This window comes from Ylistrum balloti, unplaced genomic scaffold (assembly GCF_031769215.1).
Source record: "Ylistrum balloti isolate Yb309-2 unplaced genomic scaffold, AGI_CSIRO_Ybal_v1 Utg371178, whole genome shotgun sequence".
Lineage (NCBI taxonomy): Eukaryota > Metazoa > Mollusca > Bivalvia > Pectinida > Pectinidae > Ylistrum > Ylistrum balloti.
The window spans coordinates 117,068-138,537 of record NW_026782642.1 but is presented as its reverse complement, the minus strand read 5'-3'; the positions used below and the strand labels follow the sequence as shown (position 1 = coordinate 138,537).

The window sequence follows — 21,470 nt, the reverse complement described above, 5'->3', positions numbered from 1 at the left end:
AGAATAACAAAGCGGTTTTTGTTACTGAATATAATTCTTTAAACTAAATTATTACAATTGTGTTGACTTGTTTGTATTTTGTTGTTTTTATCAACAGACCTCAGAACACTATCCTTGGACATCTAATTATGAGATGATGATATGGGATGGGTAGAATTATCGCCGTTTATTGTTTAAATCATGGAATAATTAAAAAAGAATATTTAAGTTGTGTTTTAGACTACGTGATGAATTGTTCACTCCTTTGTGTAGCACGTGTGACTGCTAGACATTGTGTAGGGTAGCTTAATTGCAAATATTTCCCGTCAACAAATTTACATTGAACTGACCTCCAGCTCTCTGTCATCTGTTCTGTCGGTTCAGTCTGGTACAAAGGTATCGGAAGTGGGAATTCCCAATTTATATTTTTCTTGTTTGTTTTTTTTTAAAATCCTTTTTGTGAGATCTTGTAACAAAAACAATACAACGTATTTCAAATATTTGTAATTGTAAATATACTAGCGGAAAGAAGATACTGCGTATAATATGCTATAACTTAGGAGACTATAAGAAATCGCAAGGCTTCTTAAGTATTTCGGTGCACACCAAATTGTCTGTATGACGTGCACCAGCTTCATTAATGCCTACGATGTCGCATCTGTCTGTTTTATTCAATACTGTATAAAGACATTTTTCAAAATATCCTGCTTTTGTTTGTTACATGTATTTACACTATGCTTTTACACCGGCGTAGGCGGCATACTTGTTTGCGATTAACTGCTGGCCGAAAAGCACGTGAAAACGATGACGTTTTGCCAGTAAAATGAACTATCGTGGGAATACACGATAAAAGTTTGTTTTTAATCTCTCAGAAAGCGAACATTCATGTAGGATCCTTTATTTGAGCAGTTTTTCAGTATAAAAAGAAAGCAAACTTTTCTGAGAAAAAACTTTTCTTTATTAATTCTAGTTATTACACATGCTAAATGTTAAAAAGGTTTTACATATTGAACCTTATACTGTTTTTCTGGAAAAGTAGGTTCATGCCATATTATCGATCATGGGATTTCTTCTTGTTTACGGTCTTTTAAGCATCATCCTGGTTTTCCTCAACTGAATGCGATTATTTTGCCCATATAGACCTTTCCAATATACCGACAATATCCATTTAGTTGCGTTGTACAAGCCGTTTAAGTTAGCGCGAGTGCAGTTTTTATGCCACCAGGGACCCTTCCGTGCTTCAGCACAATTCTTTGTAGGATTATTGTCGTGGTCTCTCTCAACTGTCGAAAACTTTTGTCCGTCATTAACTTTGAGGGCATCACCTGCATGTAAGAATCTAGGTTAATGCAAATAAACAGCACATGATGGACAATAGGTTTGCTATGTCGTGTAACAAATATATGAATGATTATAGGGTTGAGGTATTCTTTAAGAACATTGACCATTAGTCCGTTCCGACAGAGCAAATTGCAGTTGACATGAAAAGTCAACTTGTCAGAAAAATTGCCTAAATTAGATAAAGTATAGACCATCATTTTTGTTTTATTAAAATGTCACGTATAATTGTCTTTTAAAAGTTGCCATGTCAACGCAATGAATATGAAATATGACTGTTCATGTCTGCATGAATCTTGCTATTGCTATACCAATCACAAGTAAAGACCATTTAGTTTTCTGGAAATGCTGTCCTTAGTGGGTATGCACTACATAAGAAAATAGTTCTCCAGAACACACGATATGCTACAAACCAGAGACCTCTTAGAAAAGTGTTAAGTAAAAGTTAACTTGTCGATTTCATTTTAAAGGTGCGACATTTTGTTTACTTACTAATATTTCCGCTGAAACCATTAATGGAAATCTTGTAGCCTTCGGTCTCATTTGATATTTGGAACTCCGAGTATTCAGCATAACCAAATGTCCCATTCAAAGTTTCCAGATGTACACGGAGTATACACGGGGTCTCAGTCAGTGAATATATATTGTCATTCCCTTGCAAATAAACAAAACCAATTGCTATTAATGGCTGTCAGGATCGACACCTTAAAAACCGGATTTGGAAAAGCAATAAACCATAGACAAGAATTGGCATTTGATAAGAGTTATGAGTTATCAAAAACTTCTGAACTTACCTAACCAGAAATTGCCGTGTAGATTTCCGAACCCGTATTTGTACTGATTCCAGTCTCGGAAGAAATCGACTTCGTCGTTTTCACGGTTTTGGATTACCTTGGATGATGAAACAACACAAGGACATTAAACGAACTGGCACATAGGATAAATGTGTTTACCACATGTTATAGGTACATAGCTATATCATGTATGTTTACCACATGTTATAGGTACATAGCTATATCATGTATATTTACCACATGTTATAGGTACATAGCTATATCATGTATGTTTACCACATGTTATAGGTACATAGCTATATCATGTATGTTTACCACATGTTATAGGTACATAGCTATATCATGTATGTTTACCACATGTTATAGGTACATAGCTATATCATGTATGTTTACCACATGTTATAGGTACATAGCTATATCATGTATGTTTACCACATGTTATAGGTACATAGCTATATCATGTATGTTTACCACATGTTATAGGTACATAGCTATATCATGTATGTTTACCACATGTTATAGGTACATAACTATATCATGTATGTTTACCACATGTTATAGGTACATAGCTATATCATGTATGTTTACCACATGTTATAGGTACATAGCTATATCATGTATGTTTACCACATGTTATAGGTACATAGCTATATCATGTATGTTTACCACATGTTATAGGTACATAGCTATATCATGTATGTTTACCACATGTTATAGGTACATAGCTATATCATGTATGTTTACCACATGTTATAGGTACATAGCTATATCATGTATGTTTACCACATGTTATAGGTACATAGCTATATCATGTATGTTTACCACATGTTATAGGTACATAGCTATATCATGTATGTTTACCACATGTTATAGGTACATAGCAATATCATGTATGTTTACCACATGTTATAGGTACATAGCTATATCATGTATGTTTACCACATGTTATAGGTACATAGCTATATCATGTATGTTTACCACATGTTATAGGTACATAGCTATATCATGTTTTATGTAATGTTTTTATACGGTTATGGTCCTCTAACTTAAATGATTTAAATTCATTTTTTCATAGAAATGGTCAGGCTAATATTGCTAGATCGAGCTTTTGGCCAATCTTCAACACCTTCCTTGTTTATTTTATAAGAACATTTTATTTTCCCATTACGTACACCACCATACCCAATCATAAAATGAAACGAACGACTTCGTTCTCTTATGATAGCATTCTACTCCATGACATGTGAACGGCGGTATGGCTGTGAAGTATACTGAGCCGTATAAAATACGTCTAAATCAAAGGCGAAATATATGGAACACGTATCCAAAACATGAAAATGACCGAGTTTCTGGTTGACAACATGTTCGTCAGGTTTGGTGATAAGATCTTGAAACAGAATATTGCCATGCAACGACAATGAAAACATGAACAGCTTTCCAATAAGCTGTATCATAACGTGATGATTTTAATTTTCCTGTTGTGACTTTTCCATTCTGGACAGTAACATTCCTGCATTGTCTGTCTGGTGTTAACATGTCGCAGATGATTCGGTATTTCTTGCAAGAATTCGTCAATGTACATTCCAGGAACTTCCTTCATTCTCCATGTCACAGTACACGTCAAAGTTATACTTATATTCCAGGGACTTCCTTCACTCTACATGTCACAGTTCACGTCAAAGTTATACTTACAGTCCAGGGACCTCCTTCACTCTCCATGTCACAGTACACGTTAAAGTTATACTTACAGTCCAGGGACCTCCTTCACTCTCCATGTCACAGTACACGTTAAAGTTATACTTACAGTCCAGGGACCTCCTTCACTCTCCATGTCACAGTACACGTTAAAGTTATACTTACAGTCCAGGGACCTCCTTCACTCTCCATGTCACAGTACACGTTAAAGTTATACTTACAGTCCAGGGACCTCCTTCACTCTCCATGTCACAGTACACGTCAAAGTTATACTTACAGTCCAGGGACCTCCTTCACTCTCCATGTCAGAGTACACGTTAAAGTTATACTTACATCCCAGGGACCTCCTTCACTCTCCATGTCACAGTACACGTTAAAGTTATACTTACAGTCCAGGGACCTCCTTCACTCTCCATGTCACAGTACACGTTAAAGTTATACTTACAGTCCAGGGACCTCCTTCACTCTCCATGTCACAGTACACGTTAAAGTTATACTTACAGTCCAGGGACCTCCTTCACTCTCGATGTCACAGTACACGTTAAAGTTATACTTACAGTCCAGGGACCTCCTTCACTCTCCATGTCACAGTACACGTTAAAGTTATACTTACAGTCCAGGGACCTCCTTCACTCTCCATGTCACAGTACACGTAAAAGTTATACTTACAGTCCAGGGACCTCCTTCACTCTCCATGTCAGAGTACACGTCAAAGTTATACTTACAGTCCAGGGACCTCCTTCACTCTCCATGTCAGAGTACACGTCAAAGTTATACTTACAGTCCAGGGACCTCCTTCACTCTCCATGTCAGAGTACACGTCAAAGTTATACTTACAGTCCAGGGACCTCCTTCACTCTCCATGTCACAGTACACGTCAAAGTTATACTTACAGTCCAGGGACCTCCTTCACTCTCCATGTCACAGTACACGTTAAAGTTATACTTACAGTCCAGGGACCTCCTTCACTCTCCATGTCACAGTACACGTTAAAGTTATACTTACAGTCCAGGGACCTCCTTCACTCTCCATGTCACAGTACACGTTAAAGTTATACTTACAGTCCAGGGACCTCCTTCACTCTCCATGTCAGAGTACACGTCAAAGTTATACCTACAGTCCAGGGACCTCCTTCACTCTCCATGTCACAGTACACGTCAAAGTTATACTTACAGTCCAGGGACCTCCTTCACTCTCCATGTCACAGTACACGTCAAAGTTATACTTACAGTCCAGGGACCTCCTTCACTCTCCATGTCACAGTACACGTCAAAGTTATACTTACAGTCCAGGGACCTCCTTCACTCTCCATGTCACAGTACACGTTAAAGTTATACTTACAGTCCAGGGACCTCCTTCACTCTCCATGTCACAGTACACGTTAAAGTTATACTTACAGTCCAGGGACCTCCTTTAATCTCCGTGTCACAGTACACATCACAATTATACTTACAGTCCAGGGACCACCTTCACTCTCCATGTCACAATACACGTCAAAGTTATACTTACAGTCCAGGGACCTCCTTCACTCTCCATGTCACAGTACACGTCAAAGTTATACTTACAGTCCAGGGACCTCCTTCACTCTCCATGTCAGAGTACACGTCAAAGTTATACTTACAGTCCAGGGACCTCCTTCACTCTCCATGTCACAGTACACGTCAAAGTTATACTTACAGTCCAGGGACCTCCTTCACTCTCCATGTCACAGTACACGTTAAAGTTATACTTACAGTCCAGGGACCTCCTTCACTCTCCATGTCACAGTACACGTATTATACTTACAGTCCAGGGACCTCCTACACTCTCCAGGTCACAGTACACGTTCAAGTCTACTTACATGTCACAGTACACGTAAAGTTATACTTACAGTCCAGGGACCTCCTTCACTCTCCATGTCACAGTACACGTTAAAGTTATACTTACAGTCCAGGGACCTCCTTCACTCTCCATGTCAGAGTACACGTCAAAGTTATACTTACAGTCCAGGGACCTCCTTTAATCTCCGTGTCACAGTACACATCACAATTATACTTACAGTCCAGGGACCACCTTCACTCTCCATGTCACAATACACGTCACAAGTCCTATCACTTCCAGTCCAGGGACACGTCCTTCACCAGGGACCTCTCCATGTCACAATACACGTCAAAGTTATACTTACAGTCCAGGGACCTCCTTCACACTCCATGTCACAGTACACGTCAAAGTTATACTTACAGTCCCTTCAGGGTCACAGTACCATCCTTATACACTCTCCATGTCACAGTACACGTCAGAGTACACGTCAAAGTTATACTTACAGTCCAGGGACCTCCTTCACTCTCCATGTCACAGTACACGTCTTACAGTCCAGGGACCTCCTTCACTCTCCATGTCACAGTACACGTCAAAGTTATACTTACAGTCCAGGGACCTCCTTCACTCTCCATGTCACAGTACACGTTAAAGTTATACTTACAGTCCAGGGACCTCCTTCACTCTCCATGTCACAGTAAACGTCAAAACTCTTCTCTGGTACAGGTGCAATACGGTACACTCCAGAAATGCTGACTGGATCAAGGTCATCACACGTTTGGATTTCTGATTTGGTTCCATTATCATTGAGTGATGTTTAAAATCAAAATAGGAAAATTGATATCAATTATAATTCATTAATGTAATATAATATATATTATATAGAAAATATGCCATTAATTTGATATAATTTAGAAACATTTCAGGGATATAGTTGCCCGCTTGTTTGACTTTGCCCTCCATAATCTTACTTTTAACATGCCAGAATGTTCCTTTTTAAAGAATTATGATAGTAAACGTATCTCGCCAAAGCTTAAAAAACTTCAAAGACTTGTTTCATTAAATTCCATATGAAATGCAAACACATATATTCAATAATGAAAAGATAGCAAGATACATCGTGTGAAATACTTCAATGCCATAAAGTATTGCACAAAAACAGAAGATTATAGAACATTGTAATACAAATATAGAACTAGATACTGTGGAGTCAAAATAAACTGGAAAACAACATATCGGTGTTTCGTCTATCTCAGAATCGTCCGTGATGATATGTGTAGAAACCTTGAAGTTGGTTTTGAATTATCAATATTAGTCAAACGATATGCTAAAATCTAAATGTAATAGTATCGCATAATTTGTAAGATATATTCAACTGCATGTTATTTTCTAGGAATTTTAGTTACAAAGAGGATGGACATTACTAATGAATCAGTAGTTAACAGTCTCGCAAAAAATAGTCATGCGGTGCATGGATTATTCAAGAGCCTTTTATATATTGACGTCAGTGCCAGTTCTGAACCGTGAAAACAGCGATCTCCGAATGGCTTTGAAAGCATAGGTCCTTTAGTGGGACGGGAAAGAATGTTAGCAAAAAGGGGACAAACCTGGAAAATACACCTCAGTTTTATATACTATATTTCTATTTTTGTTGATGTTAATGAAATCTTAAATATTAGTGTGATGGCATGTCAACAATTCGTAATATCAACTACATATCTATAAAATAACATCGCAATTAGGAAAACATACTGATGTTAAGCAGTGACCCTATATCGTCTTTAAACTGCGACACTTAGAGAGAGACAAAGAGGCAGTTACAGGTAACTTTTTTTTGCAAAAACTGTAGAAAACACACAGTGCACAATCACATCGTAACTGTTTGAACATGTAAGTTGATACGTAGCTTGGATTTGTAAAACAAATGCCTACAATTGTGTTTATGTTCACGGGGCACCTGTTATTTGGACTTGTATTCAAATTACTCGGACACGATTTAAATAAAACTGTCAATAAGTAATACATACAACCGGTGATGTTATCTCACCTCGTACAAGGAGGACGTTCGTTTTGTTCATCAGTTCCCTATGCTTAGTGATATTATAGAGAACACACAACTGCGTAGGCTGGTCATACGAGGCCACTGACAGATTATACCTCAGAGCTATCAGAACACATTCTGTACGTGAAAAAGTCACTGTCTCTACATTGGTGTTATTTGATGCATGTTTGATGTCATCGACTCTCTCCACGTTCCACATCATCTGGCTGATTTCTGAACCATGGACAACTCCAAACACTGAAACAAACGTTGGACTAGTTAATATAATGTTAAAAAGCCGTTCGTAATTTTTGGAGAAACAACTTTTTCAGTTAGCTGACAGAATAGAATCCACTGAACAACTATCAAAAATAGTTTCCATTTAGACTAGTTTTGACCAGATTGAAACTATCCAAAACCTATACCGGTCTATTCCAAAAATAGATATCTGCTGAATGAAAGCCTTAAGGATGCATCACAGAATTCTAGATAAAGATAAAAACACAATATTTTAATCTATCCTTCAATATATTTACGATCTCCTTATTTACAGTGGTATGATTTTTTTTACGTAAATGCAAACTGCAAGATAGTCATCTAAACAAGGCGCATGTGGCACAATTATTGACAGCGCAATGTCACAGTCGTTCCAATGCTTTTGTCCAAAGTCTGTTTCTTTGAACAGACCCTGTCTCATGCTCACAAAGACACCAACACAACAAACAGACGTGCACACATGAGTTAATTATTCATAAATATGTGTTAATAGTACAATGTTTGTTGCTATGCATTATTGCATTTGATTGCATGTGGTGCACAAGCTATACCCATAACAATGAACACACCATTAAGTAGATAATTCAGGTAGAGAGATGCGTTGGCTGGTCTAAAGCAGTCTTGTCAGATCTTGTCGATCTCTCCATGTGGTGTACGCTGATAAGATCAAGAATGTTTCAGATACTAAATGCTTGTAAGCATAGCAAAGTACCGTAGTCTAAGCTTATGTTAAATTTGTAATTTAATATTGCTTCAAGTCACCGGTTTCTCACGTTGAAATACTGTACACATATCAGCTAGTTGGTGGTCATTATCGACAGCTAGCTATATAAAGCTGCTGCAGTTTCCCAGATTTAGCATTAGGTAGTTTAATGTAGACTCTCCGCGTCAAACGTCTGGATCTGGACCACCAATTAAGAAATTTGATTGATAACAAATTATGCAATAATGACAATTAAAATGACAAGATAACAGCCAACCATCTGAATGAAAGATTGCAAGGAAATTTTGATATGAAACATTGACAAACCAATTACATCAACTATCATCTATTCACTTAGGTTTATCCGATAATTGATAATAATTTTCCAAACATCAGCAATCTGCTCTGTTGGGAAGACTAGTTTATACTACAGCCTACAGCTTTCATAAAGTGAAAAATATAATGGAAAAGTTTCATCTGAAATGATTGTTGATTAATTTGCAAAGAAATGTTTTCCAGGTGTCCAGGCCTATCAGTCCAGGGTCTGATAGTGTAAAATAAAACTTGATATGATCTTTTCCGACATCTAATAGACAACTCTCCAGTTCTGGCCGATTCAGTGTCAAAGTCAATTAGCATTAATTTTAAGTTGTTTATATCTGAGTATTATATACCATGTCAAATGTTGACTTTAGGAAAAGGTTATCTGTCACAAACTGATAGACCCCTTAGGTGTAATTGATCTAAATGATATTTTGTGACTGAGATAGACCCTAACATTTATTTGGAATTAATAATTTCTTGGTACAACCAGATATTTGATAAGCAGGATACCATTTAAATCCTAATAAGGACACGGATTTTAGATTGGTTATAGGGGCGCTTGACTCCGAATTTTCCCTGATATCGTTGCTCTTTAAGCAACAATTTGTTGAATGATCTGATGGTTATCATAAATAAAACTGAGGTCGACCTTATTAGAGCAGACATCTAAACCATCTACAACATGCGAAGTTATCTCATTTTGGCTATCACGTATAATCTTCAATGAAATCACCCTAATTTGTTAATTTCATGTCCTATTCCCCATGAAATCGTCATATGTTGGATATTGCATGTGAAATCAAATCATACAAAAATTTGAAACCGGTCAATAAAAGACGATTTTAATAATTTTAGAGTTCTGGATATATTTTTATTTTCTTCAAGTTGAATTGCCTTTCATCAAAAAGGATGTCCTGATCATGGCATGTGATGAAAATGAAAACCCACTTGCACTGATGATATAAAATGATGATTATCCATCATATAATATTAAAAGATGTCTGCGTACATATCAGTTCTTGTGGCAAAGTGGTCAGGAAGTGAGCTTGACCGATAATATCACATTTCAAGCAACAGCAACGATAAACTATCAGACAATGTCTGACTTGTAATTCTTATGGTCCAGTCAGGATTCTCATCCAGTTTATTTTCAAAAAATATTTTTTTGCCAAAAATATCCAAAAACAAAACTATTTTTAGATCTGTATTAAGATCGTATCGCTTATATTTGGATTCTCTCAACAGGCTTGGGTAGATGGGTTTGTGCCAGTTTGAGGTATGATACATTAACCTATTTAGGTTCTTCATTTGTTTTCGATATCAGTATGAAAACTTCACTGTGTGAAAATGACTGTTTTTATATCTGTTGGAACAGAACATTTGTAAGTGTGTATTACAGGATGGCGTATTTTGAGGATTTTCAGAACACTTTTATTGGAAATATGTGGCAAAAGGCATAATCTGAATGCGTTCATTGGATTGAGTTCATAATTTACAAATTCAGATAGCCTTGCTGCTTTAATCTTATCAATACTGTTATATATGATCTGCACAGTGACCAGCTTAAATAAAATATAAGGTTCTCCATTAGTAAAACACCAACTTAAAATGTTCACCACTTTCACCCCGCAACTATGAGCAAAGTCATATTTTTATTACTTTGCTTAACATTTTAATTGCCATGCTTTGTTTTCTTGATCATAATCATTGGTATCAAATTGTTTTGTAATAATATTCAAATTGTGTTGTTGCTTTCAATAACAACGCATACAGCTTTACAAATACCATAGTACTGCTAAGGAATATCGCTTTTGATACTTCTTGTATAAGTCATGTTATATTTAGTATGTTTTGTGCAGTTAATTTTTAATAACGATATTCATTTTAACATAATATTATTTTAATACGTCAGAGATATGGTATATCTGGTCATTGGTGAGCAAAACCTCAAAACACGAAATTATAGGTACGTCTTACAGTAGCCATCATTTTCTCGGTGAAAAATATTTCCTTGCGAGATACGAGCAACATTTCTATACACCCTTCACATGTAAATTTTTGAATAATACTTGTAACCGCAGTACGAGTAATATTTTTGAAGGTCAAGGTCACAGACCAAACATTCTACTTGGTAATTGTAAAAACTTGTCTTATAGGGTCGGTTTCATGAAATATTAGGTTATTAAACCGTCGTTTCATGATCAATATGTGATTTCATGGTAACTATGACTTTGGTAGGAAACAAATCATTTGAAGGACTGATGTAGTAAGCTTTTTTTGCAGAAATGTCGATAAATAACCAAATATGTCCTTCCTTGTAGATAATTTGCAATACATAAAGCAATGAAAGTTGGTTGGAATAAAACAGTGATTATTATTTTAAAAAAGGTCAATGTCAGAGGGTCAAAATTCAAAGTTGCATGAAAACAACAATGGACTATTATGACGTAAATATCAAATTCAAGTTCAACCATTTCTTTTTTCAAGAATTGATTTGTAGTTAGGAACGACATGGCATAACGACAATGTTAGTATGGGTATGGAGATGTCCAAACTTGTCCTCGACCTTTGACTTTCCTTCACCTTCTTTCCGTAAAATTACTTATACGGGTTAACTAACCGCAAAAAGAATATTACACAGTCAATTACATATCATAATCCATTTCATGAATCCGGACAATACCACAAACTAGTACCAAAAGGGTTCAATATTACAAAATTATGTAACTGACATTAACATAGGATGTTGACCAAGGTTCTTACAGAACTTAAAAGAGCGCTGGAAATTATGCTAATCATCCCGAAAAAATGATCTAACTATTTATTTAACTAGACTGTCATTGAAACGTTTCTGTAGTAGTAATTGAAAAGTGATTCATTTCATTTATTTCACAGAATACTCAATAGCAATTGTCAGTTTGTATTGAACTTGATATATATAGACGTAAACAATTACATTTTACCTGAGTATTACACAGGCATTGTAGAGTCATTTAAACATTAGAAAGTAAGTATCATCAGGTACAAACTTAAGATTTGAATTGTAGAAATAGTTCTTTAAAATTACATGCCTTCAAATGGCAATGAAAGTAAATAATAAATTTTGTTATGGGGATTTTTGGATCGGCCATGTTGACGCGTGTTTAATGGTTTAAGTTCAACGTTCATCCTAAATCTTTACGCAAACAGTCCTTATTTTTGAGTCTATCGGACGACTGGGGAAACGCAAAGGGGATTAAGATGTCTGATGAGGAAGTGCACTAGCCTTATTTTCAAAAATTGCGGCAGCATTTTATAAATGTATTACCCTAAAATATTCGCCGCTGTTGTCAGTATTGATCACGGTGAACTGTCGATTATTTTGCAAACAAAGAAAAATAAAAGTAATTTTAATAATGAATATATAACAAATGTTTCTACAAATGTTGCGGTTCAGAAACAGAACTTCAAAAAGACTCATTTTTAGTATCCTGAAATCAGGAAACATCGCTATATCTATGTACATATTATTTGAAATAAATGAAACATCACCGAAATGCAACTCTTACCTGTATATGCCAATGCAGCTACAAACCATGCCATATCTACAAATCCCAGGTAAACTGTGTATATTACAATAACTAGTGTCGTTATATCAAAACATTTCCAACACTGCGCATGAGTAGAAAATGCATCACAACACTATGCACTTATTGATTGGATTATATACGTTTTAGAGTAAACCATTTGATTATGAATCGTTGCATGGATATGCTGACGTCATTTTATTAATTTTGATTTGCCAGTTAAAATCTCTTGATATTAAAAGTAGCATATTGATACCGCAAAGCAATCACATAATATGTATGATCTAATGTATTATAGATTATCTGCTATGGTTTATCGTTAATTTGGTTATTTGCTATAGTTTATCTGTTATAGTTTTTCGGTTTAAATCTATCCGTTATGGTTTGTTATGATTTACCTGTTATTGCTAATTGTTTATAGGTTATATGTTATTGTTTATCGGTTTACATTTATCTGTTATTGTTTATCGGTTTACATTTATATGTTATTGTTTATCGGTTTACATTTATCTGTTATTGTTTATCGGTTTACATTTATATGTTATTGTTTATCGGTTTACATTTATATGTTATTGTTTATCGGTTTACATTTATCTGTTATTGTTTATCGGTTTACATTTATATGTTATTGTTTATCGGTTTACATTTATATGTTATTGTTTATCGGTTTACATTTATATGTTATTGTTTATCGGTTTACATTTATCTGTTATTGTTTATCGGTTTACATTTATATGTTATTGTTTATCGGTTTACATTTATATGTTATTGTTTATCGGTTTACATTTATATGTTATTGTTTATCGGTTTACATTTATATGTTATTGTTTATCGGTTTGCATTTATCTGTTATTGTTGATCGGTTTACATTTATATGTTATTGTTTATCGGTTTACATTTATATGTTATTGTTTATCGGTTTACATTTATCTGTTATTGTTTATCGGTTTACATTTATATGTTATTGTTTATCGGTTTACATTTATATGTTATTGTTTATCGGTTTACATTTATCTGTTATCGTTTATCGGTTATAGCTAATCTGTTATGTGTTCAAGCATGTTATAGTTTGTACTTATGTTTACCATTTTAATTTTTCACTGTGTTCGTGTGTCATGACAAGTGACGTATTCTGGTCTTTCGGCTGGCGATTTCAACCTTTTTCATAAAAACTTTTAATAAAATAACAATAAATATATGGGGAAAAATAACACATAAACAATAACAATAAACAATAACAATAAACAATAACAGATATATTTCATTTCAACAATTTTGATGGACAAGATGTAAACGTCAAATTGGATTGAATAACAGGCAAATCCTATGTAACAGATATATGTAAACCGATAAACTATAACAGATAAACTATACTAAACAAAGACCCATTCATAATACCACAAGAATAATACGCCGCACGTTATCTTTCAAATGATATTCCTAGAGGCCTAATTGTTATATGAGTGAACCAGGTAGGACTCTGTTATAAATCCTTTATCAAACATCTTTTTACGGCTCAGTGGCAGGCGGAATGGAATCAATATCAATAATTAAATGCACTCCATAAACCATATCATCTGTGAATGGCCTCCATGCTATAGAGACAACCACCGAGACGAAGTTGTCTTTGCCATTCTTTGGATGGATCATACATACCTTACGCATTCATAAATTTTGAAAGACGAAGATAATCATCAGTGCATAGGATGTGATGAGCCATTCACAGTTAAACATTTTTATTGGACTGCTTTGACCTTCTGTCTACTCGAGACATTTTTAACATGTCGTTACAAGTCTACATATCATTTTTTAAACTATTGAGATTAATAAAATTCTACGTTATCTAGAAGATATTGGTCTATATCATAGACTATGACGTACCATTTTAATCTTTTGTGATAATAACCCATTTAAGATGTTTTGCGTTTTGCTCTTACTTTTTAGTTTGTTTGATGTTATTTCTGTTTTGGATCGCTGTGTTTTGCCGTTTTATGGCCCTAATGACCTTTCACATGTTGACGGGCCTTTAACAAAGTCTTAATAATAATGATAATATTGATAATAATTTACTCTGTGCAATGATAAAATTATTGTACTATGTAACTATGTAAACATGTTGTACTGGGAACATGATATACTTCTTCAACTTAACGCATATGCAGCGAGCTAGTTTACTACAGTGTTGTCTCTTAAAGGGTTCGGTAAATAATTTACACTTTTTCACTACATCACGTTTGTGTCTACACCTATAAATATGTGAAGAGTCTTCATGCTTTGATATGTTTAACTCATTTTCTAGAGTGTGAAATCAAACGAAGACACACACTTTATTGGGCCATTTTCAATTTATGGTGTAGCGTCCTTTAACATCGTGCAATCGATTTTAGATGCTCCAGGATGTACTAAACCAGTAGCATTTATGCAAAATTAATATATTGGTGAAGTCACTGGAAAGATAAAATATCCCTGAAAGATACCTTGTCTAAGTAAATAGTTCAGAGCGGTCTCCACAAGGTCTTAAGGACTACCTTCGCCGACACGGAGGCTCTATATGGTTATCACCATTCTATGGTACGTTGACTTCACGCCGGCATTCCAAGCGCTTCACATTGTGATATTGCCTTCCTTAGAGAATCGGGCTAATTTTTCTCTTCGTGAGGAAAACATCAACGATATGTACATGAAAATAAAACAGAAGATGACACGAGTTGACAATATTAATTTATTCATCAAACGTCCTATTAAGTATTACAAATTGTTAAAGGGCCCTGTAAGTAAACGGAATGTTGTGGTTTCACTGGCATGGAATATAAAGTTAGTTATGATCAATGTCCGTTAGTATACCCGGTCGTTTCGTTATTGTTCGTCGTGTTCGATGTTGCCAAAGTGACATCATTCATTTAAATTGGACCAAAATTGACACGGAGGATGTTGTCGATAGAGCAAAATACTGTCGTCCTTACAGAATACAAGGTGTGATCCCCCCCCCCCCCCCCCCCTTTTTATTTTTATTTCTTAGAAAACTCCGAAAAAAAGAAAATACTACATGCCACCATAATTAAAATCCAAACCCTAATTTAAAAAATAGTGCAAAATATGAACAAAAGAAATTCCTAAGGTTCCTAAAAGAATGAAAGGAAATTTAAACAAGAGGTTCCATGTCAAAATTTGTAAATATTCTTTGGTTCCTTTTTGTCTCATAGGTTTGCGTTAAAAGCCTGTGGACAAATCTGAATTTTTTGTTTCTAATTTTTAATATATGTAGATGCTTCAGTGTCATTCAGCTACACGACTGACACAACATATCAATATTATAAATAAAAAAAACATATTCATCGCCATAGAAATATTTAGTATTAAGGTGACAACAGGTATTGCGACGTGAGACAGCATCTTTATCTTCACTTTATAGTTCTTTAGTTCTAGAAGTAAATGCAGTTAACACCTAATAATCGCCATTTTTCAGCTTTTCAAGTCTTTTTAATTCATTCTGTGTAGACATGTACAGTTCCAAACCGTGATCGAGTGTAATTTTAAAAATTGTTCTGCGTTGAAATTACTATAAAACCATTATTTTTTGTGCGCAATTTATTTTCATTGAATTCGTTGTTTCGCTCAGTCCATGAATCCGTATGTGTACATATTGTTAAAGTGATTATAGGTACACTTATTGAGCTATAATTTTGTAGAAAACACGAGATAGCATTTTTAAAACAGATGTATGATGCAGTTGGGTTCATTCTTTGGCTCTACTGTATTTAACCCTATATCTTTATCAGGAGCTAATCAATTGTGTATATTTCTTTAGAAACCACGAAAATTGAGCCCCTCAAAAATATATGATTTTATATTACATTTTCCGACATAATGCCCTTTGATTAAAACAGAATAAGATGTTGAATAGTTATGTACACATAGGTAATCTTTAAACCATTATCGTGTATATGTTATTTGCTACATCTATCTTAAGTTGCTTAAATTCCATAGAAAAGGTTGAGAGAGACTCAATAATGGTTTTAGTTACTCAAAGTTTGAATGAACTGGTGATTAGTGCATAATTCAAATCGTTGACAGTGACAAAAATAACGAAATAAGGACTTCCAAGACAACATTGATGCTCAATGAATATTCATTTTACCTGTCTCATCAAATCTATAGCTGGAACTTTTAGTGAATATTCGCAATTTTGTTCAATTCATACTTTAAAATTTAAACTAACCGCTGGTTGTCCTTATCAAATATGGAGCAAATTGGACCATATCTCTCTAACGCTATTGTTACGTATGATACTAAAATCAAGAATATTTGTGACGTTATTTGACCCGGCCGTTTAATTTATGTATGACCATAAACAGAACCATCCCTATCATCTTTAGAGTATGCATTAGATATTCACTGCCATGACTGCATATGAAAAAAAATATCATTGATACAACTCACCTTTCACTCCGGACTCACGATAAAGACAAGTTGCAATATCTAGTAAGTATGTCTTTATTATTATTATTATTTTTTTTTTCTATTTTCAAATATTTCTTAATTAAAGCATTTAAAAGATACGCGAATCTTATGAAGAAAACAAAACGGGGAAAGAGTAAACAGCAATAACGATGACTTTTTCCTATTGCAATATGTAGACCACAACAAAACAAATGCTGCAAAGTCTGATTTTTCTAGGTGTTCTTATTATTCGCTTGTTCATGTATGGAATAAAGGAGCAAAGATTTGACACCATCAAATAAAGTGAAAAGTAAATATAGTTTGGTGGTTAATGAAAGAAATACATCTGTTTTGTTCCATGCTATTCAGCGAAGATTTGAAAGTTTTGTATTATGACACAAATAAAGTGATTAACGCAACATACAATGAAAACGATGAAAAAGAAAAATAAGTAGAACTGTTTCTATACTTTTTTTCTACTTCATTGCAAATATCAACAAATCAAAAAATGATATTCACTTCAATTTGATGACTTTGATGAGTTTGATGAAAAAAAAATACGATGAAAGTACCATACATCATTTAAGGATTTATTTTCATTATCATTTATTTTATCGTTTGCTGGCAACATGAAACCTCTCGGATCCGTATTTTGTAATCATTGTCATTCTATATCTTGTTCTCTAAATACTTGTTATATATCTGCTCGTATATTTGGTCAACTTTGTGGTTGCAGCCTCGTTCTCAAATCTCATAATTTATCTGTTGACATATTTGGTAAACATTGTGGTATTGCAGCCTCGTTCTCAATATTCTTTATTGATCTGTTGACGTATTTGGTAAACATTGTGGTATTGCAGCCTCGTTCTCAATATTCTTTATTGATCTGTTGACATATTTGGTAAACATTGTGGTATTGCAGCCTCGTTCTCAATATTCTTCATTGATCTGTTTACATATTTGGTAAATATTGTGGTTGCAGCCAGGTAAACATTCTGAAAGAGGCCTTACTTTTTATACTCGTCTATCATCTGTCGACATATTTGTTGACATTTGTATATTTGAGTCTATATTTTACAGCATCGATTATGCCTGTACAAGAAGTTATGAACAACAATGATACCCGATCTATGGATTCTGGTGAAGTACATCATTGTGGCATCTGCTGTCACTTCGGATCATTTACAAATCCCGTCATCAGATATAAAAAGGACAAAGTATACCGCGAAAAAATCATTAGAACTGCTTGTTTGTACTTGGCCATGTTCACTATGGTAAGTACAAATCCTCCTGGAGTTATTACTTTTTATCGCATCACATGGTTTTATTCTGTGTACTGACGTCATTAATACCGACGTGACACATGTGACGTTATTTAAAACGGTTTTACATGACTGTTTTTTCAATGAAAAGCATCAAGTCCATTTTGAAACTCGATGCCTTGATTTTTGTGCTATTTTGCACATATAAAACTAGTTAATTTTTTTGATGGACCAAGCTTTGCATATAAAGATGCAACGCTGACCATTTGATGTAATTAAATCCTCTATGAAACAAGCCTTTTCATTGGTCATGTTCTATGTTACATGCATGTATCATCCCATAACGTTAAACATAGACGTCTTTTTTGTAATATCACTCTTGATTGGCCAACGTGGCGGTGTATGAAATTATAAAAGAAAGGTGTCCATTACAGAGGTATGTTACATTTTATGGCGAAATAAGTGTTAAGGATTGTGTTTTAATGACATTGATTTATAACATCCTAATATAAAAGCAAGGATTCGCCCATGCATGAAAACATGACATCATAACTGAAACGGTAAAAGCAGGCCAGGTCATTATTTTTCCACTTTAAATTTAAACTCGCACATTACAAACATATTCATTGTGTATTTTTGCCTGAATTCAAACCGACAGATATTTTTTCAGGGGTTTGCCAAAAGCCAATTAGGACCCTCACTGATAGACCTCCAGATAATCAGCAGAGTGGGTCTAGAGGAGGGTTCCGCATTCATAACGGCAGTGTTCACAGGATACATGGTTGGAATCTGTGTCGGAGGGATCATTTACTACAAAGCAAGAAGGACTTTTACAGTAATAGGAGGGAATGTCTTGCTGACCATCACAACCTTAGCAATACCTTGGTGTTCGTTCTATTGGCTGATGCTATTCGTCTTTTCCATTTTTGGGTTCAGCCTTGGAGTAGCAAACTCGGGTAATTTTTTTCCTATATTTATTTCTTTTTTCTTCTCATATCCCTACTTTTTGCTATTACAATGACGACATTTTGTGATTGAAGCCCAATTGTGTGTATTCATATCTTATCATTAAAATGGTGAGCGACACTTTTCCTATTCTTTATCAGAGGATAGTATGTCGAATGAGACGATTACAATTTCTGGATGGATCTTTCTTAAATTCCATATGTAGATTACCATTGCTCTAGTTGTGCCCATTCGATTTTGTTCTGATTAAAAAACTAAGAACAAACAGGCCGACAAGTGGCCATCTTTGATTTTGACTTTGCAAGTTTGTTATCGCTATTTCTTAATTTTGAATGCTCAAATTTCTTATCACTAAGATGAAAAAAAAAGAGAATAGAAATGAGAGAATAGGTCCTACTTGCAAAGAGCAAACAAAGGCCAAACAATGTTGGCGCTAAGATCACTCTGGTCAACATTTGGCATCAAACGAATGCGTTCGAACCTTTATTTATTGTTGTCTATTTATTTATATATGTATTACTCACTTGTAAAGTTATGGTATTAGGAAACGACCAAGCATGTGTCCTGTGGTAACTGATAGTGTAGTATTAACACTTTGGTAAATCTGATTTATTCTCAGGTTAAATAGATCCCAATAGATCCGTAAAGCTTATTCTATCTATAATCACAGGAACATCTATGTAGATGTAAGTCTTTATGCAGATGAAATCCTGTGTTTTGTGAATTCTTGGTAAACTGTTTGTTTTGCTAATGATATGTGTTGGATCACGATTCAAAAGGTATTGAATAAAATTGGTATGGAATAATTGTGATGTTTCAGTTACCGTTGGGGACCTGCAAGGCATGTGGGGGAAAGATGGCCGACCTTACATGCAGGGAATGATGCTCATGTATGCGGTAGGTTCCGCTGTAGGTCCACTTATTGCAGCTGGTTTCCTTTCCTATCCGGTATCTTCTAAATTCATAGGAAACCAATCAGATATGCATTTGTGTGTCGGTAAATTGAATGACACAACTTCATCGACATTGGACTGCTTTGACAGTGAACAGTATAACATATCCAAGGATATTCCAGAATCGACTTACTATCACACACGTGGAAATACCCAACTTTACCTATCTTTTATGTTTATAACAATCTTCAGTGTCTTGACCTCTTTAGCTTTTATGGCCTTCTACATAAGCTTTGAGAGGAAAATTCAAAATGTTTCACATGGATTAAGTGTCATTTCCAAGAAATACGAAACCAGACAACTTCCGATAGCATTGAAGTTTTCAGCATTAGGAATGATGATTTGCATTGCAGCATTGATTTCCAGTATCGAGGAAGCGTTCGTAGGATTTCTGACCACATTTTGTGTGATTTATCTAAAATGGACGAAATCCCGAGGGGCTGTATTGACATCAGTGTGCGGTTTCTCAGTAGTGTTCGGACGGTTATTTTCTGTAGTTATAATACAGTTTATCAACCCTATGACACTCACTGGCGTCCATGCTTTAATAACAATGCTGTCCTTCGTGGGATTATACGTAAGCACACTGCATACATCAACTGTCGGAATATATATTTGTGCTATTGGATTCGGATACGGAAGGTCGGCAATACTGGCGAGTGTGTTGTCCTGGATTGATGAAATTGTTACACCTGTCACTGGGAAAATTTCTGCGCTCGTTTACTTCGTGATAACCTCTTTAGTAGCAATAAATCCCGTAATACTAGGCAGTATGATGGAAAACTTGAGAGATATCTGGTACGTGTTGCTGCTCCTGGGAGAGAGTGTGCTGTTGGTGATTTTTTACACTGCGGCCGCGTTAATATCAAAGTTTATTGTAGCACGACACGGCTATACATACGGTAAAAAAGATAACTCTGAGGGAAATGCACAAATAAACACAACAGAAATGGTGAATCATAATGTTTAACACAACAAACAAAATACATGCCGAAAGGAACTGCATTATATATCAGTATGGAAACACACGTTACACAACCAATGTTTTTTCATATATTTCTTAGATTCTAGCAAGTAATTTATTGAAAGTAACAGACAAACGCGAGCTTTATCGATTTTATCTTCTTTGATAATACCTGGCGAAGATGAAACTTACTAAATACAACCAGCACTAGTTTATTTTACATTTTTACAACAATCAAAAAGTTCTTGTATTGAAGAATACATTGTTTTCGGTGCAGTTCTGGGCTAAATGTGACAGGAAGTTAAAAAAATAAATGGAAATTTGATATGCTATTACAAATGAAAGAAGAGAGCGTGAAGCGTCGTTCCGGTG

General features: G+C 34.9%; 2 protein-coding genes across 2 annotated transcripts; one reads left to right on the top strand and one right to left on the bottom strand.

Annotated features, from left to right (window-relative positions):
* Positions 1-1,056: 1,056 nt before the first annotated feature.
* On the bottom strand, positions 1,057-12,529 carry LOC132561205 (microfibril-associated glycoprotein 4-like). Its single transcript, XM_060225936.1, has 6 exons — positions 12,496-12,529; positions 7,651-7,902; positions 6,268-6,389; positions 2,112-2,208; positions 1,810-1,971; positions 1,057-1,304 (listed from the first exon to the last, which is right to left on the bottom strand). The coding sequence occupies exons 1-6, from the start codon at positions 12,527-12,529 to the stop codon at positions 1,057-1,059; spliced, it is 915 nt and encodes a 304-aa protein (XP_060081919.1).
* A 5,512-nt stretch (positions 12,530-18,041) lies between these two features.
* Positions 18,042-21,104, top strand: LOC132561204 (sodium-dependent glucose transporter 1A-like). The gene is made up of 3 exons (XM_060225935.1): positions 18,042-18,227; positions 18,886-19,171; positions 20,002-21,104. The coding sequence occupies exons 1-3, from the start codon at positions 18,042-18,044 to the stop codon at positions 21,102-21,104; spliced, it is 1,575 nt and encodes a 524-aa protein (XP_060081918.1).
* The last annotated feature ends 366 nt before the right edge of the window (positions 21,105-21,470 follow it).

Coding starts and splice junctions, on each gene's coding strand:
- LOC132561204 (XM_060225935.1), top strand. CDS start 18,042: ATGCCTGTACAAGAAGTTATGAACAACAATGATACCCGATCTATGGAT. Junction 18,228..18,885: donor ACTTGGCCATGTTCACTATG/GTAAGTACAAAT, acceptor ATATTTTTTCAG/GGGTTTGCCAAAAGCCAATT. Junction 19,172..20,001: donor CCTTGGAGTAGCAAACTCGG/GTAATTTTTTTC, acceptor GTGATGTTTCAG/TTACCGTTGGGGACCTGCAA.
- LOC132561205 (XM_060225936.1), bottom strand. CDS start 12,529: ATGGCATGGTTTGTAGCTGCATTGGCATATACAG. Junction 2,209..6,267: donor GTGAAGGAGGTCCCTGGACT/GTAAGTATAACT, acceptor TCATCATCCAAG/GTAATCCAAAACCGTGAAAA. Junction 1,972..2,111: donor ACACGGCAATTTCTGGTTAG/GTAAGTTCAGAA, acceptor TTTATTTGCAAG/GGAATGACAATATATATTCA.